This window comes from Terrapene carolina, unplaced genomic scaffold (genome assembly GCF_002925995.2).
Source record: "Terrapene carolina triunguis isolate 2854851 unplaced genomic scaffold, T_m_triunguis-2.0 Scaffold66, whole genome shotgun sequence".
Lineage (NCBI taxonomy): Eukaryota > Metazoa > Chordata > Testudines > Emydidae > Terrapene > Terrapene triunguis.
In genome coordinates, this window is record NW_020664417.1 from 75,005,854 (window position 1) to 75,027,952 (window position 22,099).

General features: G+C 41.0%; 1 protein-coding gene across 2 annotated transcripts in view; it reads left to right on the forward strand.

The window, feature by feature from the left end:
• Positions 1-22,099, forward strand: part of TAPT1 (transmembrane anterior posterior transformation 1) — a 91,203-nt gene that overhangs the window by 50,219 nt on the left and 18,885 nt on the right. For both annotated transcript variants that reach the window (XM_024208611.2, XM_024208612.2), the window contains 5 exons: positions 1,769-1,904; positions 3,941-4,038; positions 4,335-4,404; positions 12,006-12,086; positions 13,322-13,431. In XM_024208611.2, the coding sequence (XP_024064379.1) occupies positions 1,769-1,904; positions 3,941-4,038; positions 4,335-4,404; positions 12,006-12,086; positions 13,322-13,431 (495 nt within the window). The remainder of the gene's footprint in view (positions 1-1,768; positions 1,905-3,940; positions 4,039-4,334; positions 4,405-12,005; positions 12,087-13,321; positions 13,432-22,099) is intronic.

Sequence of the window (22,099 nt, forward strand, 5' to 3'; positions counted from 1 at the left end):
TGGAGGAAGAGGTTCCATCACTTCTCTTCTGAACTGCCTTCCATTTGGCAGTATCTCCAGTTGCTGAGAACTAAATTTAATCACCTTGACCTTTCTTGCTGCTGTATTGAATAGCAAACTTGTGTAATTTGCTATACGTGATTATTCCTGTGTTCCTTTCAGAATTGTTGCTTTCTCCCTCCCCGGTTGCATATATATTTTGGATTGCATTTCCTAAGATGTCTGCAGTTTTCCAAATCAGTTCTCATGTTATATTCTGCCCATTTTTCTAATCCCTCTAGATCCCTTTGTATAATTTTTCTGTCCTCTTTGGTATTTGTAATTCCTTTAAATATTATCTGAATTTGTGCCATTTATTCTGTGCTCGAGGGCATTAGTGAAGATGTTATACGAACAGACCAAATGCCAATCTTTGCAGTACGCCACTAGACATCTCCTCTCTCTTCCCCCAACTTGATACTTTGCTGTTTATCATTACCTTTTCCTTCATTCTTTTAAAATATTGGGGAAAAATGAGATGTAAGCTGACTTTGTGGCATGATAGTGAACATGTTGTTTTGTGAAAGAAGTTTGAATTGCAATCTGACACTAACCACAGGCTGCCATAGCTGAAGTTTGTTGCCAGGGCCCAGGATTTCATGTCATAAGTACATAAGAACGGCCATACTGGGTCAGGTCCATCTAGCCCAGTATCTTATCTTCTGACAGTGGCCAGAGCAAGATGCTTCAGAAGGGATGAATAGAACAGGGCAATGTCGATCATCCATCCCTGGTCGTCCAGTCTCAGCTTCTGGCAATTGGAGGTTTAGGGACATCCAGAGCATGGGGTTGCATCTCTGACCACCTTGGCTAATAGCCATTGATGGACCTATCCTCTATGAACTTCCCTAATTATTTTTGATCCAGTTATATGTTTGGCCTTCACAACATCCCATGGCAACATGTTCCACAGGTTGACTGTGCATTGTGTGGAGAAATACTTCCTTTTGTTTTAAACATGCTGTGTATTAATTTCATTGGGTAACCACTGATTCTTGTGTTATGTGAAAGGGTAAATAACACTTCCTTATTCTCTTTCTCCACACCATTCATGATTTTACAGACCCCTATCATATCCCCCCTTAGTCATGTCTTTTCTAAACTGAATGTTCCCAGTCTTTTTAATCTCTCCTTGTATGGCAGTTGTTCCATACCCCCTAATAATTTTTGTTGCCTTTCTCTGTAACTTTTCCAATTCTGATCTATCTTTTTAGAGATGAGGCAATCAGAACTGCATGCAGTATTCAAGACGTGGGTGTACCATGGATTTATTTAGTGGCATTATGATATTTTCTGTTTTCTGTTTCCCTTTCCTAATGGTTCCTAATGTTCTGTTAGCTTTTTTGACTGCCATGATGTCTCCAAGAGCTTTCTTGAGTGGTAACAGCTAATTTAGACCCCATCATTTTGTATTTATAGTTGAGATTATTTTTTCCAATGTGCATTACTTTGCACTTATCAAGTAGGTGTCCAGTGCCTGAGTAAGTCCTGCTCAAAGAGAGGTATGGTAGGGTTGAGTAGACCAGGAATATGAACAAGGCAACTGTAACATAGCATTAGGAAAGCTTTGCAGTGGAATGATGTGTCCAAAAAAGGAAAATTATATGAAAAAAATTGAGCCTCTAAGGCCCTTTTTGTGGGTTGAGCTTTAACTATTGCAATGTATTTAAATGACTTATTTTAATAGGAGAAGCACTGTTTTAAAATATTAAAAGGTCTCTCTCTTTAGGTGGCCGATCGCCTGTTTTCCTCTTTTGGGCAAGATATTTTGGATGCCCTTTATTGGACTGCTACTGAACCTAAGGAGAGAAAAAGAGCTCATATAGGTGTGATTCCACACTTTTTCATGGCAGTGCTGTATGTCTGTATCCTTCGTTGCTTTTTGTCAGAATTAATTGCAACAATTTTCTTTAGCTTGTTGTACATTAGGTTGGTTAAAGAGTTTCTCAATAAATTAAAATAAGAATAATTTTAAAACAGAATTGTGTAAAATTATTTGAATATGTTTCTGAACTTGCCTGAAATTACATATTCACATTCATTTTCAGAATAAGATTTACAGTACTTCATTTTTTAAAAGTGAATTGAAACGCTTTTAACATGCCAAGATGTGAGTTGAGGGTTGTATTTCTCATGCAGCAATTGATGATCTTGCTAACACCAAAAGTGAAGCAAATGGACTATGAATGAATATTGATTGTGCTTACATTGAGTATTTTCTCACAAGAGGTTTTTAAAATAGCAATTTTACTATCTTCGGTACAGCATAATTGCCCTCCTAATTTGAAAATATTTGTCTGAAAAAATATAACTCTTTAACAATTATTTTTGCTTCCCTCCTCCAGCTCTAGGGTTTTTTTTCTAGTTTGTCACTAGATTAAATACATTCATATATTGTATTTCTCCTGATGTTGCCCCATGCAGCCTTGCAACACAGTGTTGTTCTTTAACTGTGGAGGTTGGCTTGAGGTGCCCGTCAGAGAAGCTTGTCTGTCAATCTTCATTGACTTCCAAATTGGGTTATAGAAGCAAGAAACTTTATAAGGCGGAAATTCATATCTTCTTTATGATAGTGTCTTCTAATGTCAATAAACAATGGGAATGGTTCTTATTTCTTTGTCATGTTAAGTAAATCAAGGCAGAAGATTTTCTTATTGCATGCAGATGGGTTCCTAGACTTTTGTTTGTTGATATATGATGAATTGGGAGAAGAGTCCAATAGATGTTTGTCTTTTCAAAAATAATTAAATGCAGTGTTGTCTGCCACTTAGCCATGCATTTTTCCCTATTGAATTCTATGGGCCCATTTCAGTCTCCTGCTCAACTTCCAGAGAGGAAAGAATCATAGAGCCATAGAAATGAAGGGCTGGAAGGGACCTCGAGAAGTCTTCTAGTCCATTCCTCTGCACAGAGGCAGGACCACATATACCCAGACTCTCCCTGACAGGTGTTTGTCTAACCTGTTCTTAAAAACCTCTGGTGGTGGAGGTTTCCCAACCAACCTTGGAAGCCTATTCAAGTGCTTAACTATCCTTATACTTAAAGAGCTTTTCCTGGAATGTTTCTTGGGGAGGGAAAGTAAGGGGAGAGCCTTCTCCTGCTTATTTTTCCTCATTGCTTTATTTATTAGACTTAAATTTATTACTGCTTCTGCTATTTCACTAGCCTGCTTTTGTGGCAGCTCTTCTGGTGACATTTTTTCTCTGTGACTGACAAGATGTGGTGTCCCTAACCTAGATCAACAAGAGGTACAGAAACCAGCAGCAGTAATGATAGATCCAGAATTACTACATGCCAGTTACAGTGTGCAATGCAGTTGTTACACACTCAGACTCCATCATCTCAAGTACTTTCAGGCTATATTAACATTTCTCTTACGTGATGACATTAGGCTCTTTCAAAATAGGAAACCTTGATGCAGCCTGGAACATGACCTGCAAAAGAATGCTGTTTCTATCAGAGTAGAATGAGCTGCCTAGTAGAGGACTTCAGTGCCTTAACTTAATATTATGTGATTAATGTTGTAAAACACTGTGGTATATTACAAGCATGCTGTGGAAATATAAGCAGTTCTGAAACTCACAGGTTTGAGTGTAAGAAATTGCTATAACTTAGAATCTTGTTACAGTGCTCATGTAAAAAGCATATCAGCACAGTGATGAAATCCTGGCCCCATTGAAGTCCATGAGAATTTTACCTCCACAAGTACTATATAACTACTAATCTACTCCACTAAGTAATTTTTCAGTGATGCATGAAATATTTTTGTATTTTCTATTAATTTTGAGGACAAAATAAGATCTTTGTCTGAATTTTTTTCAAAGTTTTGGATGATGCTAATATAATACAGTACAGAAATGTACTTTTCAAATGTCATTTTCTTTAACACTGCTATTTTCAGTCTTGCATGCTATTCTTATAATGGTCCAAGCAACAACACTTAACGTAGCCTTCAACTCCCACAACAAGTCACTGCTTACCATCATGATGTCTAATAATGTAAGTATGAAGTCAATTTGATTTTTACCTCAGAGTAATAAGCAAATACTTGTTCATCTCTTTCATTTACAAGCGACACAGTGCATTTTAGCATCATTGTTCCACAGGACAAATTTTTAATGCTTAGAGAGTAGTATAACTTCATAATTGTATATATACCCTCAGTTATCCTAAACATAGCATCTGAATAAATTAAGTGTTTGATCATCTTTGGCTTTCAATTAAAAAAAAAATTAACATTCCATAGCACATGAATAATCTGTAATGAAGCTAACTGTTTGTGTTTAAAATTACAGTTCGTTGAAATAAAAGGAAGTGTTTTCAAGAAGTTTGAGAAGAACAATCTTTTTCAAATGTCAAACAGTGGTATGTATATTTACATAGGTCAGAAAAATATTACTAATTCAAATTTGTTGTTGTTTCAAGTATAGTCTTCCATTATGTTTATGGTATTGATACAACAGCTATTATCTTGAAGTAGCTGTTGAGCACTCTGTATTTCTGTTAACATAGACCTGAATTCTAGATCACTTCATTACTGCTTTGTTTAATAGGACTAAACCAAGAATTCAGTTTTAGGAACATTGTATTTGCACAAATAACTATGTTTGCACTTCAGTACCTAAATATGGCAGGAATCTGTCTATGCATTGTCTGTCTACTTAAATACACTCCAAAATTCACACATTTAACCTATTCGAACACCATTTAAGATTATTGCCAAATTCCGAAACCACTGGTAGACCACAACATTATTAAATACCACTTAATATATGCCTTGTTAACAAGTATCCTGGCACCTCTGCTATGTTAGCGATCACTGGGGCTTATGTGCATATCACAATATCATGTTTTATTCTGATGAGCAAACAATGTAGTGAAATAAATGTATTTTGAGAGAGTATATTATGAAATCATGGTAGTTTTTAGAGCATGTCAGAAAGAACCGTAGATCTGCACGTTAGATAAAATTAAGACCACAAGAGGCTTAGGTCTTGTCTATGTGGTATGTTAGTCCATGCTAGAGGGATGTAAGTTCTAGTGCACACTAGTATGTTGCTCACCAATTGACCTGTATGGACCCTGCTAACGCACACTAAAAGTTTCCTACTGGATGTTAATGTAGTCCTGTTTCAAACGCTCACTAGAATTTTTAGTATAAGCCAGCAAGGTCAACTCAGGCCAGTTAGTACATGACATGCTAGTGTACACTAATTTACACCCCTCTAGTGCAAACTAACACACTGTATAGACAAGCCCTTAAAGAACACAAACTGTGCATCTGGTGTTCATGATTACGTTGCTGAATGTATTGAAATTTGGAAACTCTCTAGATTAGAAAGATTGTCCCGGGAAGAGAAGTCTCAACTATCCTTTGACTTAAGTACTTTTGTCATAATATTTCAGGTGGACAGTAGAAATTTTCATATTAATTTCAGTACCTAGTTAGGAAAAATATTTTTTTGATGCTTTGAGATATAGTATGATGTTGAAGTGGTGTTAAGGGGCTCTTTATTCCTGGTATCTCCTCATACAGGTGCAGTGCATTAACCTTAGAAAAAAGAATCTTTTGTTTATCAGTTCTTCATTACATGCATATGTGATACACAAGAGTTCAAATTAAAAATTATATATGAGTGCACAGATGCACACAATCACACATTAAATAAAAAGCTTTAATTTTCTCTTTGACACTCTCTCAACTTTTAAATGAAGAAGATACTTTCCTTTAAATCAGGCTTTAGTAAAGAAACTAAACCAATGATTAACTGTAAAACTTTATGTAAAATGGATAATTTGAAGTGTTCTAAGAGTTAGATTTTAGCAAACTGCTTCATCATTTGAATATCTGACTTGTGTATGTGAGACACTAAGATCACAGCTCTGTCACAATCTTCACTTCTGGAGGGGAATATGTCTAGTGCAGGTGACTGGGTTCTTAGGTCTGCCAATTACTTGCTTTTTGACTCTGAACAAGATTTGTGTCTGCTTCAGTGACTTTATCCCTCTGGAAAATTGGTGTGATACTACTTCAGTTAATGTTTGTTTTCATGGTATCTTTAAATTCTTGGATAAGAGGTGATACATGAGTAAACATAGTAGAATAATAAAACAATAAATTTAAATAATTCTCCTATTATATTAAACTTGTCTTTTTTATTAGAAAGTCTGTGAAAGCCAAAAAATTGATACTCTTCAGCCATGTCGGAAGGAACTCTTATCCAGTGCTAGTGGTGATAATTTCTGGTGGCCAATTTTAAATATCAACTTTAAAGAATGAAATGTGATGTGTAATTAAAATCTGCTTAATGCGAGTCTTTGTGCAAGTAAAACTGGATTGCTGGAATGTTCACAAAATGAACATAAAAACGGGCCTGAGCAAGGCCAAAACAAATTCTCTCTTAAACTTGAGTGAATACTCAGAAATTATTTGTAATATTCACCCAGCTCGGTTTTTGTTTGGTCTTATGATTTTCAGCGTCCCAATCATGGTTCTTAAGTTAGTTGAGTTCTACTTAAAATAGATTAGAGGCTGTGATTATCAACCATTTCTCATTTATTCTATTTTATTGTTGGGCACTGTTAGCAATGATCTGTAATGGCAATGTCAAGTTTCGCTCCTAGCCATGGGGCGAAGTGAAGCCATGCATTATGCCAGATGGGTATAGAAACAGATGAGTGCATGCAAGAGTGCACAAAACAAGTGAGTTTATTCTCTTCAAATTGATAGCTAACTTTTCCTGAAATGATTCATAGAACTTTAATGAATCACCACATATTGTATGCCTAAAAAGAGAAAAAAGCAAGTTTTCTAAGCTCTCCATGTGTGTTTAGAGTTTCAGATGTACCATAATACTTTTCCAACAGTATAGATAGCACTAAATTAAGCACTGCAATTTGCACTTACTGTCTGGCAAATCAATTCGTAAGATTGTTTGTATATTTGGTATTAGCCCCTTTCCACTTGTGGTTTGATAGCTTCAACTGCATGCAGTGAAACAGTGGCACATTTTGTGTTAGCTTACTGTGGAAATTCTGACTTGTATCACCAAAGTATTAAAACATCAACGGGTATGTCTACACTTAAAATGCTACAGCAGCATAGCTGCAGTGCTTCAGTGTAGACACTGCCTATGCCAACGGGAGGAGTTCTCCTGTCTGCATAAGTAATCCACCTCCCCAAGAGGCTGTAGCTATCTACTATGGGGGTTAGGTCGGTATAGCTATATCTCTCAGGTCTGGTCTATACTACAGACCTATATCGGTATAACTGAATCGCTCAGGGGTGTGAAAAATCCACACCCCTGAGCAACATAGTTATACTGACCGAACCCGAACGTGTAGATAGCGCTATGTTGGTGGGAGAGCGTTCTCACTCTTTTGTTGGGTACAGCAAAGTCAGATACTTTATTCTCTTAAGCAGCTACATAAAGGGAGAGAGTGCACCAGGACACAGGGTCTCCCCCTCCTGGGCAGGTCTCTCAACAGGTAAACAATTACAGCAAGCATTTATACCTTTTTGTTACAGACAATGAAAAGCAACAGCTGCATTTTGTTTATACATAGGTAATTCTGATATCTTGTTTTTCTCACTTATGTAGACTCTTAGTCTACATTCCATATTGTCTGCACATTATCTACACAAGGTCGCAACAACTTCTCACACAGTTCTTTCCACTCGCCTCACACAATCCTCGCTTCTACAAATCTCACGTTATTAGGGTTACAGTTAGCCTGACTCTTGCTAACAAACTATCATGCATTGCAATCCCCTTCCTGTCAGTTCTTTCTCTGCTTCCACAACTCCCCCACTCCCCCCATTTGTACTACTAGTACAACAAACATTCTCAAATCTCTATTTGCATTAAGTCTTGGAATTCAGATTCTACATCAGATGCTTCAACCTTAGGGGTTTTGATTGGATGTAATGACAATGCATGATTAGCATGGGCATGAAAGGTATTACTATTAGTACGTCCTTTACAACAACAATAACATAATCCTAAGCTAACTGATAACAATACAAGCAATAACATTCCCATAGCAATAATATGATGGGATTGTTGTATAGTTTTAGTCATAAAGCACAATGCATCATACTTAGTACATAAAGTAGACACTCTATAAGCTGTATGAAAGGCATACTTTTCAACTTGATATATATTTTGAAGCATGTGAATTTGCCCTTGTATTTCAGAGATTCTTTGAACCTCTGGTAACAGTGAAAGCAAATTTTAAAATCAATCAGGCACTAAGCTGGTCCAATTAAAGGGTATCTGGAACCTAAGGGCTACTTGCAAAATTCTATCTGCAGGCCAGTAAATAATGATTGCCTGCAGCGGTAGTGAGATTAAAATGTATGTCTTGCAATGTGGTGGCTTTAACATACACACAGCTATCATTAGCTTGAAAAAGTAAGTGCCCTGTCACGGTAGTTCCTTTTCCCCTACCCTCCCAGCAAACATAATCATAAACAGTGACAACTTTTCCTGGCTTCAGTTTACGTATACACTGAAGCTGTGGGGGTCTTTCTACTCATCTCTGCAACTCTAGGTGCTCCTTCTTCACGACTTGGCCCTCAGGCCAGGTCACTGCATGTTTACTCCTTCCGGGTATCAAACTGTCCCAAGAGTCCACTTTCCACTAATTGGTCTGTGCCACTTCCCCAGTGGCTGGTAGGTGAACCTGGACCCACCCTCTGCTCCGGGTTCCAACTTGGGCCCTTTCATTAGCAGCCAAGGTCTGCCCTATCCTGTCCCTTGCTCCTTTTCCCCTGAGCCATTTCTACTTTTCTGCATTTGCCAGCCCAAACTCCCTCCTACCAGGGAGTAACTGTAGGGTACTTGCTTGTATAGACCCAAACACACCTTCCTTTTCCCAGGGAGTGACTGCAGACTCCTTCCCTGCAGTCCCCCAGCTGCTCTCAGTTCCTGAGCTTTCTACAGGCCCCTCCTGTTCCTGTCCAGCTGAGCCTCATCTGATTAATTGCTGCCCCCTGGCTCCTCCTCCAGGGGAAGCCTGGGCATTTAATTGGCCTACCTAGCCACCTTAACCCCTTCAAGTCTTGTGTCGGGTAACTTTACCCCTCTCCTCCCCACCAGCCCTCCATTTTAGTTACAGATGCATCAGACCTGGGTTGGAGGGTCCCTGCAGACTGATGGTCTCTGGGCATCTCAGGATCTAATGACTCTCAGAAATATCAGAGAGTTAAGATCTGTTCAGCCTTCCTCCAAGAAAGAGCTTGCTGATTCTAACAAAAAACTTTGCAACCATGTTTTACGTAAACAGACAGAGAAGGGGCACACTCAAGACAGCTGTGACAGGCGGCAATCTGCCTCCGGATCTTTTGCATAACCAGTTCATCTCAGAGATGTTTACCTTCCAGGGAAGCAGAACACATTGGTGGGTTGACTGAGCAGGACTTTCTCCAATCACCATGAGTGGTCTCTATTTCTGGATATTGCCAAGTCCATCTTACTGCTCTGTGGAACTTCCCACGTAGACCTATTTGAGGTCTGATGTACACTCCAGAGTTAGGCTGATGCAAGGCAGCTTATGTTGACTCAACTAAGGAAGCATCTACAATCAAAATTTCACTTGACCAACGTAACTGCCCCACTATGCCAACTTAATAACTCTACCTCCATAAGCAGCGTAGTGTCTAGGTCGATGCAGTGTCAGTGTACAGACCTCATTGCTTATGTTTGTTACTGGCTTTCAGGAGACATTCCACAATGTCCCACACCAACAGTACAATCAGTAAAAGCACTCCTGGTGAGTATGCACACTGAAGACACAAGGAGTAAAGTGTAGACACATGCAAGCGATGTGATTACTGTGGCAGCTGTATGCCGACATAAGTTGTCAGCTTAATTTTATAGTGTAGACATGGCCTTCATTTCCCAGACCTGAAGAAGAGCTCTGTGTAAGCTCGAAAGCTTGTGTCTCTCACCAACAGAAGTTGGTCCAATAAAAGATATTACCTTACCCATCTTGTCCCTTCAACAGTTGTGGCAGCTAAGAGGGAAAAGATAAGAAGAGAAGGCACCTTGAGCAGAGGAAGAACTCAGGGAGAGACAAAAAGTGGGACAGTGTCCACCTACAAGAACAACAAATAGCAGATCTTTAGGATCACCGCCTACCTCTTCTCCTGTGTCCCCTAACACAGGGTATGGGGCGCCATCACATATTGAACACAGTTTGGGGGTAGGGGGTGTGCATGGGACCTGTTGTGGCCACTTCAGATTTCATTGAGGATCCATATTTTAGAATGCTTTCTCAAATTTTGGAATTTTTCCCTTCACAGTTTTCATATATTTTTGTAATATCAATGGTGGAGTCTTGGGTATCGTTTTTTGCAATGTTGCATTTTAATGAAACATTACATATTGATCTAATGTTCCTACACAACATACGAGACAGAGAGCAAAGGATTTCATAATTCTTTTGTTCAGTAAAAGAGAAAGTATTTATTTAATGGTCGCTTGAAAACTGCAGGATCATTTTTGTGGTGCTGATATATCAAATATAAGCCAAAGTACATCAGAATGCACATGAAAACTAATGGTGCCTGGTTATCCCTAAGCTTTCTTGTAGAATTATCCTTGGAAAAACTGACATCATTTAGATGCTGGTCCTGCTATAATACCTGGTATATTGAACTGTACATAAAAAGTATGCTTTTTACCTGGTCTTAATTGGAATGGTCTCTTCACTCAAGCAGTTTAGAAACTAGGCATTTGCACCCTTCGTTACTTCTGTGGGCCAAAATCATTGTACACACTAATGGCTTCTTGCATTCCCCCACAAGCCCCATCCCTTCCATCTCTATTTCAGGGACTCGCTACAACCCCTTCCAACTCTCTCTCTCTCTCTCTCTCTCTCTCTCCCCTGTGAAAGGGATTCTGTGTCCTCCAGTATCCCCATGCCAGGGGCTGTGTGTAGCCCCAATTCTTCCCCCATACCAGAGGCTCTGTGTGTCAGTGTCCCCCATGCCAGGAGTTCTGTGTGCATTCCCTTCCACCATACCTCTCCATTCCCCCCCTTCTACCTCACCATGCTTGTCTCTCTCTCTCTCTCTCTCTCTCCTTCAGGGCGCGAGTATTTTGAAACTTTATTGGCAGGCTAGGGAGAGCTGAAATGAGGGGTATTAAACTGGAATGTGATAATGGCTGCCTTCAACCAGTTCTTTGATCTATGGATCATTACAGAGGCAGTTGAAGCTGCTATCTCTGCTAACCAGATATGTGCCAGGGTCTCCATGTGTCATCCATTTCCCCCTTCTGTTTTTCTGATTTTTTTTCTTTCACCAAAATCAGTAGGGTTCTGCCCACTGATGCTTAGAAAATTTCGCTGAAGTGTTGGAATTGATTGGATGCAGTGTTCCAAAGTTATTGTGTTACATCCAAACAGAAGTACTAGCAAGCTGAGTAGAAGACCTCATAAACTTGGCCTTATCATACTATGTTTATAGATGCTGCATATAATGTATTACTATTAACTGTTGCCATAGGCAGGTTATCAAAGTGGAGGACACATGATCTGATCCGGCATGGCAAATGATTCAATATCAAGCTTTGACTTCCTTTTTGCACCATATTTTACCTTAATGAGACCAGAACTGACAGCTTCCTCCAGCTTGCTTTTAATGCTGCTTTAGGACAGACTACTAGAGATCTTCTAAATATGGTGCAATCAATTCACTTAAGGCCATTCAGTTTCACTGGAGCACGGAGTCCATATCACCCCTTTGATGTGTCTGATCTCTGCCTACTCTAGAGGAAGCAGGAGTTTGAGTTGCAAATTACTTGAAGTGACAAACTGTGTTTTGTCCTTCTGAATCTGATTGAGCAATTTCAGGCAAATATTGGCTCTTACTGTGTGTCCAGTGCCTAGTACAATGGCACTACCATAATACATATAAATAACTATTTTATTTGGAGTTGACAGTTTTTTTTTTTTTTCAGATATAAAGGAGAGATTCACCAACTATGTGCTATTATTGATAGTATGTCTAAGAAATATGGAACAGTTCTCATGGAATCCAGGTAATGACGCTATTGAAAAACATGTAATTTTTAAATTATGCACTTGTTAGTATGTAATTACAATACTACAGGTACACGTTAGACAATCATACATACCCCTTTGCTCAACACAGCAATCTGAAAGTCAAAAAGCAAGCAGTACTCTTAAAATCAGACTCCTATGACCTCAGATCACAAGACCTGAATAATCTGTAAACTATTCCGTTTTCTGTGGATTGTGATTCCATTGATTCCAATGAAAGCTTATCCCCTTGCACTGTAAATAAACATTGATGTGTTTTGCAAAGTTTTGAGTTACATTTTTTTTTATATTTTTGTATCTACCAGTAAGAAATCCTGTTAGAAAAGTGTAATTATTTTCTTATGCTGGCAAGAAAGGAACCAAGTATAAAACTGAAAATATGTTTCCATCTTGATTTTAATATTAATTAAACTTTGTTATTTTTTAAATGCTTAATTCAAATAAACATTGGTGTTTGTTCTACTGTAGCAGGTTGGAAATGTATTTAGTGATGTAGGGCCTGATTCTGTGCCTTTTTTCTCTAGGACAAAAGGTGTTTTTTAACGCATGTTGGCCAATGGATTTACATTAACGCGATAACATGTTAAACTGCAACTGCTTTGTCTACACTAAGTTTTAACCCATGATAGCTAGCACATGTTAAAAAACATACCTTTTGTCCTAGTGAAGATAAGGCCTTACAGTGCAGGGTCTAGCACAACAGAGCCTGGTCCTCCTTCTGGTCTTTGTATGCTATGCTAAGGCTAAGGCTAAGGCTATGGCTACACTGGTGCTTTACAGCGCTGCGACTGCCTCCCTCAGGGGTGTGAAAAAACACCCCCCTGAGCACAGCAAGCTACAGTGCTGTAAAGCTCCAGTGTAAACACCTTGTGGAGGTGGAGTACCTGCACCGCTGGGAGAGCTTTCTCCCAGAGCTGGCGCGCGACCACACTCGCACTTCAAAACGCTGCCATGGGAGCTCTCCCGTGGCAGCGCTTTGAAGTTTCGAGTGTAGCCACGGCTTAATGCAAATAATTCTCCAGAGTAGATACTGTGGTGGGAATTCATCTCTGCAAGGCACCCATTCATTTCTGAGATTATAAATATAGATATATATAATGCTTTGTACCTTTGAAAGTTTGACTGCTGTGCTAAGCAGTAATTGCAAGTTTTCTTTACTTATGGGATCAAATTGTACAGTATAACTGATTTTTTATTTTTTCCTAACCTTCAGATCACCTTTGGGTGTTGTTTCCAGATGTTTGCATGGTCATTGCATCAGAAATTGCAGTGGATATTGTGAAACATGCATTTATAACAAAATTCAATGACATTACAGCAGATGTAGGTATACTATTGGACTTCTAAACATGTTTGCTCTAGTTGTGATTTACTCTGTTTTTAAGACAGCTATAAGATGTAGAAAAAGATTGAGTCTAATGCAGAAAATGTTGTGGATTTTTTTTGTTGTTGTTAGAGTTTAAAAAGCCATTTCATAAAACTCCAGTAATTATTTTCTTGTTAACAGTGCACTTCTGAGGATGAATTTAATGTGCCTGAAACACCTCTGCTTCTAAATTCATAGTACCAGATCCATAAATTAAACTTGACTGTTGTGTAACAGCCACAATTCACATAATTTGCAGATCATTTTTGGGGCAGTTGCTAGGTCAAGAAAACATAAAGGTAATGTTTATGTTTTACTTTAGTCACCCAGAGCATGTACGTTTTTCTAAACAAAATGGATTGTGAGATACAATTCATGTTTTAGAAAAATCTATTTCTCTGTGAGACTATTGAATCTTTCTGTTTCAGTGTATTTTTAAAGATGGAAACTAAGATCAGAAATATTTTTTTTTTCTCTTCTGTCCCTGCAGCACAGAATATAAAGTAGGTTAATGTTGGTTTCCCATTCCTATAATTTCTTGGGACATATATAGTATGTAGGCCTTCTTTAATGTACTAGATGAAATTGTGTTATGTTGTATGCTAACATGACATATAGACACTACACATGATATATTTGTCTTAGGCCTGGTCTGCACTAGAAAATTGTCTGCTTAAATACGTCACTCAGCATTGTGAAAAATCCACACCTCTGAGTGGTGTATTTAAGCCAATCTAACCTGTAGTGTAGACTGCTAGGTCGACAAAAGAATTGTTCTTCTTCGAGAAGTGACCCTGTGGGTGCTCCACTTTAGGTGTCTTGATGCCCCGTGCTTGTAATTGGAGATTTGTGGTAGCAGTGCCTGGTTGGGCCCCGCGTGCGCCGTAGGCATCTCACACTGCTCCAAGCAGTTACATAGCGGTGCGCATGCAACCTTACCCCAGTTTCTTCTCTACTGCCTTTGGCTTGAGTCAGAGTGATCAGCAGCGCCCTCTCTTAGTTCAGAAAAAATGTATAGTAGATAATTCATTGTGGTAGTGTTAGCTTAGTTGTAGTTAGCTTCCCTATCCCCTTGCCCTACTCTAATTTCTTTAATTTCATCAAAAAAAAGTTTTTTTTCCAGTCTACCTTCCCTATCCGTCCATCTCTCCAGCAGGCCTACAGCCTTAGCCTCAAACAGGGTTTACCCCTGTTTTTCTCTAAGAACAAACTCTCTCAGGCATGCCAGGCTCAGCTGGTTTTAAATGCTGCCTGACTTGCAGACTCTCCATACCGGTCTCTGACAGCCACACTCGGTGTGTCCGCTGCCTCTGCAAGACACACATTACTCAAAAGTGCCCACACTGCAGAAAGCTGGCAACTAAAACAAGAAAAGCCAGGGATCTCCAAGTGAAGCTCCTCATGATGGAGAAATTTCTCAGGCCAGCCCCCAACCCTGAGTCCAAGTCACTCCCTGGCCAACAGTTGCCAGCAGCAGCCTCTGACAGGAGCTCTGCTCCAACAACAGGAGCCTGTTGCTAAGGAGCCTGCTCCTAGAAAGGCTACAAAAAAGTGGTCATAGACGTCCCCGCACCAAGAGTCGCCCAAAAGAAAGTGATCTCCAACTGAAAAATCTGCCCCAGTACTGACAGCACCAAGAGCGCCGGACCGCAAGGCACTGGAAACGTCTGGCACCGAGCGTTCCTGACAAGCTAAAGACACTATGTGGGCAACCTCTAATGGAGGTTCACACACTAAAGTGAAACCTTCTAACACGGCATCCATCGAGATCTCTGCCCAAGCAGTACAATGGCACCACCTGCTGTACCTATGCTGCACAGCTATAAATCCTCGGCACCGGCAGTTTCAAATCATGCTCCTGGGCCGTCCACCATGCCATCTACAGCACCGAACCTCATGGTACCGCAGCAATTCCTGAGGCATGCAGACCTGATAGTGGCCTCAATGCCTGAATCTCCTCTACTCGGCACCGAGGGCACCCCATCCAGATCAATACTAACCCGGCTGACTACTCCCTACAGTTCAGCCCCTCCTATCTCCACTGATGAGGAAGAAGAGGATGATGCAGTAATATACACTCCTCACCCAAGCCAGGGCCATCTCCTCACCCACCACCTGTGGATATACGAGGATGGTATAGTCACCCATGGGCACCGCCCCCATACCATTCCCACCTAACTGGTGATACTGGAATCAATGGGCAACCAAAACTGCAGGCCCCCTAGTCCGCCTAGGTCCAGAATAGCCCGGTCCCCTTCACCAACCGTCCCGGCACCCTCAGAAACACAAGAGGAAGACACTGAAGAACCTGAGGACATAGCCGCACATGACACTTCACCACCTGCCTACCTCTCATCTTCGTTGCCAGATGAAACCAAATGCCACTACCCCCTACTATGGGGGATGATTTCAAATCTTTTCAGGACCTCTTCAAAAGGGTTGCTTAATCCCTAGGCATTCCGTTTACACAGCTACCAGAAGCCCAACTTAAGCTCACAGACATACTCCAGGCATTCCCATCGGCAAAGAGAGCCCTGCTGATAAAGGATGCTATTATGGAACCTGCGAAAATCATCTGGCAGACTCCAGCTACTGCACCACCTCATGTAAGAGGTCTGACAAAAAATATTATGTGCCAGCAAAAGGAGCTGAATTTTTATTTACACACCTCACTCCAAACTCCTTAGTGGTGAAGGCAGTCAATCAAAAGGGGAAACAACACCAGTCCTGAACGACCCCATACGATAAGGAATGGAAAAGGCTAGACCTTTTTGGGTGGAAAGCCTATTCCTCATCTATACTTCAGTTCCACATAGCCCTGCTGGCCAAATATACACACAGTCTGTTCTCCAAAATGTCAGAATTTATTGAAAATTTGCCAGATGATAAAAAAGAAAAATATAAGGCAAATATTTCTGAGGGGTGTCTCATCGCCAGGACAGCCCTACAGGACTCTCTTGACTCTGCAGACACGGCAGCATGATCCATTGCCACATCCATGATCATGCGCTGTGCATCCTGGCTCCATGTTTCTGGATTCCCAAGGGAGGTCCAGGCAACGGTTGAGGACTTACCCTTCCAGGGTCAAAAACTATTAGCTGACAAAACTGATGTGTCCTTACAGTCTTTAAAGGACTCCAGGGCGACCTTAAAAACCCTGGGCATCTACGTACCTGCAAACAAAAATAAGGCAGGTTTTACAACCAGAGATTCCAGGCTACCCCATACTCTCAGCCCCAAAGACAGTATAACCAACTGCGTAAACAAAGACAGCATAGACATTGGCAGAACCAAGATCAGCCTTTGACATCTCAACCATCCACCTCTAGACAATCATTTTGAAGGTGTGGTCGAGGGCTTGAGACCTCCACACTCTCTGACTCCGGAATCAGAAACAGTCCGCCACCCGTTCGGAGGCCACCTCTCACCATACTACCCAGTCTGGAACACCATCACAACAGACAAATGGGTTTTAGAGATTATCCAGAAGGGCTGCTCCATCCCCTTTACTTCTATCCCACCTACCCACCCCCCTTCCCGTCCTCCTTCAGGGACCCGTCTTATGAGCACCCGTTACAACAGGAAATAAACCACCTTGTCCAATTAGGTACCGTGGAACCCATACCAGTGCAACACAAGGGGAGAGGTTTTTATACACATTTTTTTACTAACTCATAAAAAGACTGCTGGGTGGAGACCCATCCTGGATTTACGAAAACTCAGCAAATTCGTGAGAATGCAACGTTTCAAAATAGTGACTCTAACCACAATAATTCCGGTATTAGAGAAGGGAGCTTGGCTCTTGGCCCTCAACCTTCAGGACACTTATTTTCATATTACAATCCACCCATCACACAGAAGATTCCTGAGATTCACCCTAGGGAAACAGCATTTCCAATACAGAGTACTATCCTTCAGCCTTTCCACTGCCCCAAGGGTTTTTTTCCAAGGTTCTCGCTGTCATTGCAGCTCAGCTCTGCAGACGAGGAGTGATGATATTTCCATACTTAGACGATTGCCTTATAAGGGCACCAACGCAGCAAGAAGCAATAAACACCACACAGAGCATGATAACCCTGTTCACGGACCTACGGTTGCAAATAAATGTACAAAAGTCCACACTGGTTCCTGTCCAAAAGTTAGAATTCATAGGAGCCTACCTCGATTGTCTCACAGCAACAGCAATGTTACCCCAACAATGCTTCCTCACTCTAGTAAACCTAAATTCAACGATGATGGACAGCTCACAAACATCCGCCAGAACATGTTTACAACTCTTGGGGCATATGTCAGCGACAATGTTTGTTGTAAAATATGCCAGAATCCACATGAGATGTTTGCAGGCTTGGCTTTGAACAGTATATATACCACACAGACACACACTCAGTAGACGCCTCACAATGCCACACAGAGTAAAAGACTCATTAACATGGTGGACACAACCAAAGAACATCTGCTCAGGGAGTCCCTTTCCAACAAAGAACTCCAACCATGACAATCATGACAGGTGCTTTCCTAATAGGTTGGGGGGCACATCTACTCAACAATATGATCCAAGGCCACTGGTCCTCAGCAGAGTCCAACCTGCACATAAACTTACTGGAGCTAAGGGCAGTCCGAAATGCATGCGACCACTTTCTCCCTCTAATCAAGAACAATGCTATCAAGATCCTCATGGACAATATAGCATGCATGTTTTATGTAAACTGCCAAGGGGGAGCACAATCATACTCCCTATGTACAGAAACAATACACCTTTGGAATTGGTGCATCACCAACAACATGGAGATACCGGCATCCTATCTGCCAGGATGTCAGAATTCAACAGTGGATCTACTAAGCAGGGATTTTTCACAAACCCACGAGTGGGAGATGGATCGAGGAATTGTCAAATTCATATACAAACTATGGGGGATCCCCACCATAGATCTATTAGCCACAGCTCAGAATGCCAAATGCCCAAAATATTGTTCCAGAGCAAGATTGGGACTTTACTCCCTAGGCGACGCTCTCCTCATAAAATGGGAGGCGCCACTGATGTATGCATTTCCTCCAACTGTACTTCTAAGCCGAGTCATTCACAAGATCGGGCAGGACAAGTCTAGGGTCATTCTCATTGCGCCCACATGGCCCAGACAAAAGTGGTTCCCATAGCTGCATCAGATGACAGTGAAACCACCTCGAACCCTTCCCTTAGTACCTCACCTTCTATCACAAGCTGTGGGATGCGTCCGTCACCCCAACTTTGCAGTACTCCACCTCAAGTCCTGGTTACTCCATGGCAGACTGGGGTCGAGAAGGCCTGTTCTGAGGAAGTAAAAGATATATTACTGAACAGTCGAGACTTAAATACAAGAAAAACACATATCCGTAAGTGGAAACGATTCTGAACATGGTGCCAAGACAAACAGATCTTACCACAGTTGTCCCCCCTACTGAGGATTCTCAACTATATACTAGGACTTAAAAATTCGGGGCTATCCACAAGCTCCATCAGAGTACACTTGGCTGCTATTACCTCTTTCCATGACAAGGTGGACGGGGTCACTATATTTGCTCACCTGATGATTAAATGCTTCCTTAAAGGCATTGAAAACACTTATCCCCTCATGTAGGACCTCAACTTTGTTCTACGCGGACTCATGGGAAAACCGTTTGAACCCCTTCCAACTTCCTCTTTGTTGCACTTATCCATGAAGGTGACTTTCCTCATTGCCATCGCGTCCACAAGACGGGCGGGAGAATTAGGTGCCTTAATGGCACACCCACGTTATACAACATTCTTTAAATATAAAGTAATCCTAGGACCGCGTCCTAAGTTCATACCCAAAGTAACCTCCCCCTTTCATTTAAATCAACTCATTTACTTACCTATGTTTTGTCTGAAGCCACATGCGGGCGGGACGGAGGCCTCACTCCAGACACTGGATGTTCGCAGAGCATTAGCTTTCTACATTGAAACAAAAGAACAAAAACATTTAGAAAATCACCTGGACACTTTGTTTTCATAACAGAACACTCAATGGGTCAAACTGTTTCAAAATCAGACTATCCAAATGGCTATCTGGATGTAGCCATTTGTGCTACCAGAACAACAGTCTACAATCTCCACCAGGAGTTCGCACACACTCCACTAGAGCACTAGCAGCATCTGTAGCCTGTCACTGACATTTGCAGAGCAGCTACCTGGGCATCACTCCATACTTTCACTAAACACTATGCTTTAGAACAACAATGAGCATCAGGTGCTCACTTTGGACTTAAGCGTTATCCACCATCATAGACCAACTCCGAAATCCCGCTCCTCCACTGAAGGGCACTGCTCAACAGTCACCTAAAGTGGAGCACCCACAGGAACACTCCTCGAAGAAGAGGAGGAGATTACTCACCTTGTGCAATAACTGATGTTTTTCAAGATGGTTGTTCCTGTGGGTGCTCCACTACCATCCCTCCTCCTCTCTACTTCGGAGTTTCAGGCGGATTCTCTGAGGTAGGGAAGGAACAGGGGGATGGTTGGCTGCACACCACTATGTAACCGCTCAGACCAGCATGAGTCGGCTACAGCGCATGCGCTGCTCAACTGAGCACTGCTACCACAAATCTCTGATTACAAGCACAAGGCATCAAGACATCTAAAATGGAGAACCCACAGGGACAACCATCTCGAAGAACCTCGGTTACTCTACAAGGTGCGTAACCTTCTCTTCTGTCCACCCAGCCTACTGGGGAGGTGGATTACCTATTCTGATGAGAGAACCCTTCCCGTCAGTATAGGTAGTGTCTACACTGAAGCACTACAGCAGTGCAATTGTGTTGCTGTATCATTTAAAGTGTAGACAAGCCCTTAGAAACTGACGTGTGGACTCAAATGCTCTTTGTAAATTTGAGAGAAGATGTATTAGCATTTTCTTCTCACTACCTAAATCCCCTTTTCAAGAAACGAGGTCAAAACTTGGAAGTTCTATCACTTTCAGCATCTTCCTAAAGTAACTACAGTATATGGTGTAGAAACAAGTTTAATAGATGCACTTAATAAGCTCCCTTATGCCAGAGGCATTTATGCATGCCCTACTTTCATGTAAAGAGTAGAGAAAACAGGAATAATGAAATGATAGCCAGAAATACATGTTTCAATGTGCTGAATCAGTTATAGACTGTCCTGCAAGGTTTATTATTTAACACACTCCTTTACCATATTACATGTAGATTCTAAAGATTTATAGCCATTGCGCCTAATTTTCAGAGGTGCTGAGCACATGCAGTGCTAACTGAAGTTTACTGGAGTAGCAGGTGGTCAGCCCCTTTATCCTTAAAATAGCTACGTTTTCCTTAGAATCTGAAAATATTGTCTAAGTAGCTTTCCTGTTTTCCTTCCCAGCTGCCTCATATAACATTTTATGGGATCACTAGGTCAGCATATGATTACAAGTTCAGTTATTGGTTTCACTTGAGTCTAATGCTTTCATGCAGCTTCTAATTTAAACTGTTATCTAAATGTAAAAATCATAGTACCTTCAAACTACTACATCCTTTTTACTTTGTGCTATTGGTCTTAACTCAAAAAGATCTGCAATTTAAATGAATAATATTAAGACCATAGAGATTGTCTTGTATTACTTTGTGGTGCTGCTAATCGTTTACAAGAATTAATTAGGTAACCAATACCTGACATTTACATAGTGCCTTTCATAAAGGGACCCCCAAAACAGTGTGTATATATATGCACAAAAATAATTCCATCACTGAAATGCAGTCACCACAAGGTGCAAGGCACAATCGTTAAGCAGGATGCAGCAATGCATCACAACACCTAACGCAAGAAAATGAAGGGCACTATATCAAATTGACATTGCTGAGGACATTTTGGATAGGCAGAATGGCTGGATGCACAAAAGGAGTTAGGTGCATAAGTCCCGGTTTCAGGACCTCTGCAACGTACAAAACTCCCTCTGAACCCTGTAGGTGCTTTAACTTAACTGGCACCTAAATTTTTGCTGTAAAAGTTCCCTATATACCTATGTTTCTGCCTCTGAACATGCACACTGCAGCCCTGGGATGTGGGGGATCCCTGGTTTAAGTACCCCCCTCCACCTGAGGGGGGGAAGGGATTTAAACAGGGATCTGCTACCTCTCAGGTAAGTACTCTACCATTGAATTATAGGATATTCTGATATGGGGGCTCCCTCAGACTCTCTTGTTGAAGCTGTTCCACTATGAATGAATATATATATTATATATAAAATAATTATATATATATAAAAAAAAAATTCATTGGTGCAGGGGGCTAGATTCTGGATCTTCCACTTCCTGGGTGAGTGCTCTAATCGCCAACCTATAGAATCCTTTTCATGCTTGTTTTCCCTGTCTGTCGCTCTGTGGCCCGAAAGAGACACTAATTATTTATCCGGAATGCAACAGACCTCTATCCTGCTGAAGCTAACTCCTTTTTTGTATCCAGGCCAATATAACTTCCTATTTGGAATTTGGCCAGAACATGGGGTTCCTCATTCCTAAATCCTCTTCCAGATATCCCACTTGGGTTTTAGTGACCACGTTAATCATCCTGGCAAAATATACATGGCCAGTTGGCTTAACACAGTTGTTTATACCGTATTGGTGAATCTA